At 53.7% G+C, this 6000-nt stretch overlaps 1 protein-coding gene across 1 annotated transcript in view; it reads right to left on the bottom strand.

The window, feature by feature from the left end:
- Positions 1-420: 420 nt before the first annotated feature.
- Positions 421-6000, bottom strand: part of MRC2 (mannose receptor C-type 2) — a 28834-nt gene continuing 23254 nt past the window's right edge. Inside the window, exons 25-30 of the mRNA XM_074557422.1 lie at positions 5793-5961; positions 5482-5631; positions 5086-5205; positions 4413-4592; positions 3976-4002; positions 421-3130 (exon numbers count right to left, since the gene is read on the bottom strand). Coding sequence (XP_074413523.1) covers positions 2910-3130; positions 3976-4002; positions 4413-4592; positions 5086-5205; positions 5482-5631; positions 5793-5961 — 867 coding nt within the window. The 3' untranslated portion in view covers positions 421-2909. The remainder of the gene's footprint in view (positions 3131-3975; positions 4003-4412; positions 4593-5085; positions 5206-5481; positions 5632-5792; positions 5962-6000) is intronic.

The following is a 6000-nucleotide window of genomic DNA, read 5'->3' as shown; positions in this document are numbered from 1 at the left end:
TGGTGGGTGTGCACAGCCCCAGGACAGGGAAGCCCCAAAGAAGAGGGAGGTGAGGAAACAGCACCCAGAGACCAGTGCAAGCAAGGGAAGCCTGATGTGTGGGAGCGCTCCAGCCAACACTTCAAAACAACCAGTGGAACAGAGACACCATATCCATGGGACATGCAACCAAAAAGCACAAGGAATCAATACAACATCCCCCTCACCTGGGCACTTTGGAACCTCCTCTGCTGCAGGCAGGAAAGTGTCATTCCAGCTTTACAGTCATTTCTTGTTGGGGACACAGGGAAAGACAAGCTTTGCTTTTCCCAAATAAAAGGAAGGGGGAAAAAAATAAAAGGAAGAAAATAAGTGGGTAAGGAAATTTTATTTCCAAGTTTCTAAAAGGAACTTACAAACCACAGAGAGTAAAAAAAAAGCATATATATATATATATATATATATATATATATGTGTGTGTGTGTGTGTGTATGTGTGTATATATATATATATAAATATATATATTTGACAGGGTCCTGTTAAGCAATTCTTCACATTACCTAATGGTGATAATGATACCATGTAACCATATATGTGTTTCCCTGCTGACAGCTCACAAAACTCTTCTCAGACAACATTTCTCCTAGACTGGACAGATTTATTTTCTCAAAAGCAAAGGAGAAGGAAAAACTACAAAGTAATCCAGAAGAAAGAAAAAAAGAAAACTCTCTTAAACAAGGTCTTCCAGGCTGGACTGGGTGAGAGCCAAGTTTAACAACTCCTGCAGGGCTATGGGACCTCCTTCCCAGCCTCTCCATGGTACAGAATTTCCTCCAGCACCTATCACTCCCCACCATCCCACCATTAATGCCTTGTGCTACCCTGCTCCCACCCTGCGCAGGGTCTCATCACTTCAAAGGAGCCCCGACTGCCCAGCTGCACCCTCAGCACTGCTTTGCCCTTGCACCTGCCCATCAATCCTAACCTCAATCTTTATTTTTTAGGACTTCCTAACATCTCTGACCATCCAGGAGTTAATCCTAGACCTCCACCTCACCAGCAGCACAGCTTCCAGCTCAGGATGCTATTCCAAGCACCCCTGCAGCAGGAATTCCAGATACTGGGGATGAGAAGGGATTCATGCTTGGCTTTTCAGGCTCTAGCTCCCACATCAGGAAGGCATGGGCTCACGGACAGAACCAACTGCTCCAAACTAGAAAGGACTCAGGAAATAAAGGCAGAGAAAGCTGAGAGAGAGAAATGGAGCTGGGGCAGATCTATGTGCTCCAGATTCTTCCTCACCCTGAAATTTCATGGCAGCTTTCGTAGGTTGCCAAAAATTAAACAAAAACTAAGCGGTACCCAGTTCCCCCATTCCACCCCCCAACAATTTTTTTAACACTTAATGTCCAGCTTAAGTGTTCATCAACAGATTTTAAAATGCACACGGGTGTCAAAAAAGAGACTTAGAAAAATTTTCTTGTTCCTGTTCTTACAGCAAAACCAACCCCAACTTGAGCCTCAGAGGCAGAGGGCTAAAGGCAACATCTTTTGTAGGACTATGTCACCCCACTTCAGAGGTCCAAGGGGCTCCTTGGATCCCATTCCTAGCAGGGAACCGTCGTTGAGGACCTAACAACTCTCGCTGTCTCCAGGCATCCTTCATCCCAGGATGCTGCTGCATGAAGCTGATGGAGGATGGCTCAGCCCTGGGCACCCCCACTCCTCCCTGCACAGCTCAAAAGCCAGGCAGGAAGGCACACACTGCCTTCTTCCTCCTCCACCTCCTCCTCTGCTACACCCTACATGGAAACAGGCAACCACACACACCCCAGTCAGCTGTGTGAAAAAACGTATATATTCAGCACGCACTCAGTACAGTATAGCAACAAAAGCTACCATAATTTCCTTAGAAAACCAACAAACCACCAACTTCAAAATAACCACCAAAACTTCCCAAATCCTCCCCACTCTAGAGCACTGATCCTCAGCCTTCTGGGCCCAACAAGGCACCAGCAGCAAGTGACCCCAGCCCCACGCCATCCCTGCCCAACAAGGCACAGAGGGTGGTCCCAGATCTCTGGCAGCATCTCCTGCCCCAGCACCCGACTCCTCCTGTGGGCTCCGGGGGGCTGAGGGCGCTCCACCAGAGGGGCTGGGCCAGCATTTTGCTGGTGTGCTCTCCCGTGCAGTTATTTGGGGGACACACACATCAAAGAAAATGAGACAAGCTCTGGCTTACAGAACAGGGAAGCTGCCACAGCATCCCTGGGGCTGTACACAGCCCTAGGAATGTGCCAGGGAGGAGAGAATTCCATCGCTGATCCTGTGGGGCTCCATGCTAGGATCGCTGCAACAGTGTGTCTGCTTTCTGCTAGAGGCGGGGATGAAGCCGAAGAGAGGGAAGGAGCGGCACAGTGGTGGGGCTGGGAGCTGGCAGGGCCCTTGCCGCTGCACACAGAGGGGAGGTAGATCGGCTTTGGAGACCTCTTGCCTGGGAGGATGTCTTCGTGGACACCAGCTCGGTTCCTGGGGGAAGAGCCTGCTGCAGGGCCCTGAATCCCTGTGCTTGCCTTCTCCCAAGGCAAAGGTGTCTTGGAGCCCGTTCATGCCACTGGAAAGCTCTCAAACTTGTGCAGCAACTTCTCTCAAAACTTTTTAGCTCTGAAACTGCCACCACAGCTGCTGCAGGCAAAATCCCAGCAGCTGGGGACAAGCCCAGAGGTGATGGCAGTGACATGCCAGGCAGGAGGGACCCTGGCTCCCTCTTGCCCACCTGGCTGGACCGCAACCCTGATCCCAGCCCCTCTCCCTGCCCTGCCACACCAGTCCTGCTGCCACCCCTGCCCCATGCACCATGGGGATAGCATGCATGATGCTCTCCATCCTCCCCCCTCCCCAGATCCCCATCCCCAGCGTCCCCTCTGCCATTAGTCTTGCTGCTCGTTCATCTCCATGTCTGACACCAGGATGTTCTTCTCAGCAGATTCACTGGGGTTGGAGGTGGTGCGGCTGTAGCGAGCACTCTCGAAGGCGCCCCGCTCTGCGCCCTGTCGGCGCTTGTACAGGAAGACAACGACCCCCAGCAAGGTGCACAGTGCCAGTGTGGACAGCACAACCACTGCGACGGTTGTTGTGTTCTCTGGCAGAGCTGCAGGGAGGAAAAGGCTGTTGAGAGGCAGACAGATGGCTCCTGTTCCCCGCTCAGCCTGCAGGAGAGGCTGAGGCTGGTGGGGCTCCAGCTAGACCCGTGTTTCTGGGCACGGTGATTTAATCATAGAATGTCCCAAGTTGGAAGGAACCCACAAAGGTCACCAAGTCCAACTCCTGGACCTGCACAGGACACCCCAAGAATCCAGCCCTGTGCCTGAGAGTGCTGACCAAACACTTCCTGAGCTCTGGCAGTCTTGGGGCTGACTACCACCCTGGAGAGCAGGACAGGACTGGAATGAGATTAGCTCAGTTGGTTAAGCATGATGCTAGTAACACCAAGGTTGTGGATTTGATTTCCGTATGGGTCATTCACTTAAAGAGCTGGACTCAATGATCCTTGATCCTGGTGGGTCCCTTCCAGCTCAGCATATTCTGTGACTCTGCCAATCTGCTTTGGTGTTTTGTGGACGTCTTGCTCTGGGCAGACCTCCTGGGGCTGGGCAGACTCCCTGGGTCTTTTGTGGTGTGTATGAACATTTAGCAGCTGCCTGGGATGGATCTTTGGGATCCTCCCAGCAAACATGCTGGCCATCCCCCTGACTGACCAGGCAGTGTGGGCACTGGAAGGAGAGTCTGGCAAGCAGCTGGGCAGACACACACCTTAATGAAATGATGGCTCCTGCTGCTGAGGAGTCCTAAGTCAAGGCCAAAGTCACTTGGGAATGGCATTCTCCACCCGTAAACCCCATTCCTTTCATTATTTACATAAGTCGGGCTGTGGCACAGGCTCCCAGTCCTCGTTTCCAGTCCCAGTACTATGCCCAGGCTGATGGTGCTACTCACCTGCCCTGGAAAAGCTGCTCTCCTCCACTGCAATGGCAACATAGACAGGTGAGTGCATAGCCACGACACCCTCCCATCTTCCCACAACCATCAAGTCTGGACCCACACTCTGCACTGCTCCCAGTGCTGCACCACACGGGCAACAGGTGATGAATAGCTGGGCTGGTCCTCTGGCTCTGCTCTACCACTGTTCCATTGGCCCCATCCTGCCCCAAGGAGCTGACACAGCCAATGAGACACATTGGGCGCAGCCCATCACTGAGCCCAATGGAGACCTGTAAACCCCAACACCAACCCATATAAGCCCCTGCACTGGAATTACTGAAAACATGTGGTTGGTGCTGCCACTGTGACAGTTCTGCCATGCACCACCCTGCCCAGACCCCCAGCTCACCCTACATCAGCCCAGCAGCCTCAAGCAGCAGAGGGGGCCCTACCTCGGGGGATCTTGCAGATGACCCCCATGGTTACGTTTGTGCAGGAGCCTAAACGCCACACGCCGTTGCTGCTCTGGATCCAGTAGCAGCTGTTCTGGCTAAGCATGCTGGGCCCCGTGTCGTGCTGGCCCCAGTTGGAGTAGTTCACAGCACTGTTGTCATGCCAAACCAAGGTGCCACCTGGAAAATGGGAAAATTAGGCTTAAGGCAGCTGAAGAGGACACCCCACCTTTGCTCCAGTTCAGAAAGTACAAGGAAGTGTGACAGGGCTCTGGGAAGCCTGGTCTAGTAGAAGGTGGGCCTGCCCATGGCAGGGGGTGAGACTGGATTGGCTTGAAGGTCTCTTCCAACCCAAACCATCCCATGACTCTGTGATTCTATGGTGAGGCAGTGTGATGAGGAGGACCAGGGGCTACAGCACACCTTCCTGAATCTGCAGGCTCCAGTGCCTTGAAGAAGGCTTTGGCTTTGGGTTTCCTATCCCACCGAGCCAGAGGAGGGCACACGCAGTATGTCCAGCACAGCCTGAGACACTAGTGTGCCTGGTCACACTATGGTATGAGCCCTCCTCACTGGTGCCACCACCAAGGGCTTCCTCTGCTCACCACAGACTTGGTGGGAGTTCATGGAGGTGCCTGAGGGAATATCTCAAACCTCATTCCTTCCTTTGTACCTTTGGGGTTGAAGGTCATGCCCAGCCAGGCCCCCTTGGAAAGGCCCTCGTACGCCTGGAGATGCTCCCACACAAAGACATTCTCCATTTCATCCTGGATGGACAACACTGTGCCGCCAACTGCAGAGGGAAGACTGTCAAGGAGAGGCCCAGAACTGCGAGGATTGAGTTAGGGAGCAGCAGTGCCCAACAGGACAAAGTTCAGGACCCACCCACGAACCACGTGATGACTGCGGAACCCTAACATGGAACAGCAAGGAGACAATGGCTGACCAAGGCTGGACAGGGGCACAGGGACAAGGGGGCTCTGCTGCACCCACAAACATCCTGGGGATCTCACTCTTTTCCATTTGCAAGGAAGCATCACCCTCCTTTACCACCCCAGCTCCCTCATACCTTTCTGGCACCTCTTCATGGCATCCTTCTGCCCAAGAGTGATCTCCATGTGGAAGGTGTAGCAGTGATCCCGGAAGGGGATCCAGGACGAGTCCTCCAGCGATTTGGGACAGCTACCACTGTAGGTCCACTTGTGCATGCGGGGGTGACCTGGGAAGCACATGGTATATTAAAGGTGTGGTGGGCCACAGGATGTTGGGGTCCCAGAGCACAAGACCCACAAGGACATGTTCCAGAAGGTCCCTGGTGGGATGCCGTCTCCATCCCTTGGTCACACCCCACCCAGACTACCCCAGGCCACTGGCCAGCACCTGTTTGGAACTGACAGATGCCCCCCTGCAGCCTGGTGTCACAGCCAGCTGTGCGCCAGCTCCCGTCCGTGTCCATGTAGGAGCAGCCAGTGATCTGTTGGGGCTCCCCGTCCTGCCAGTTGGTGTAGATGAGATTCTCCTCTGTCAGCCACGAGTAGCTCCGGCCTCCCTGGAACACCACAGGGAGGAGGTGCCTGGGAGGCTGCTG

Source organism: Zonotrichia albicollis, chromosome 23 (genome assembly GCF_047830755.1).
Source record: "Zonotrichia albicollis isolate bZonAlb1 chromosome 23, bZonAlb1.hap1, whole genome shotgun sequence".
In the NCBI taxonomy this organism is placed as follows: domain Eukaryota; kingdom Metazoa; phylum Chordata; class Aves; order Passeriformes; family Passerellidae; genus Zonotrichia; species Zonotrichia albicollis.
The sequence above is the reverse complement of the archived record's forward strand: the minus strand, read 5'-3'. Positions and strand labels throughout refer to the sequence as shown.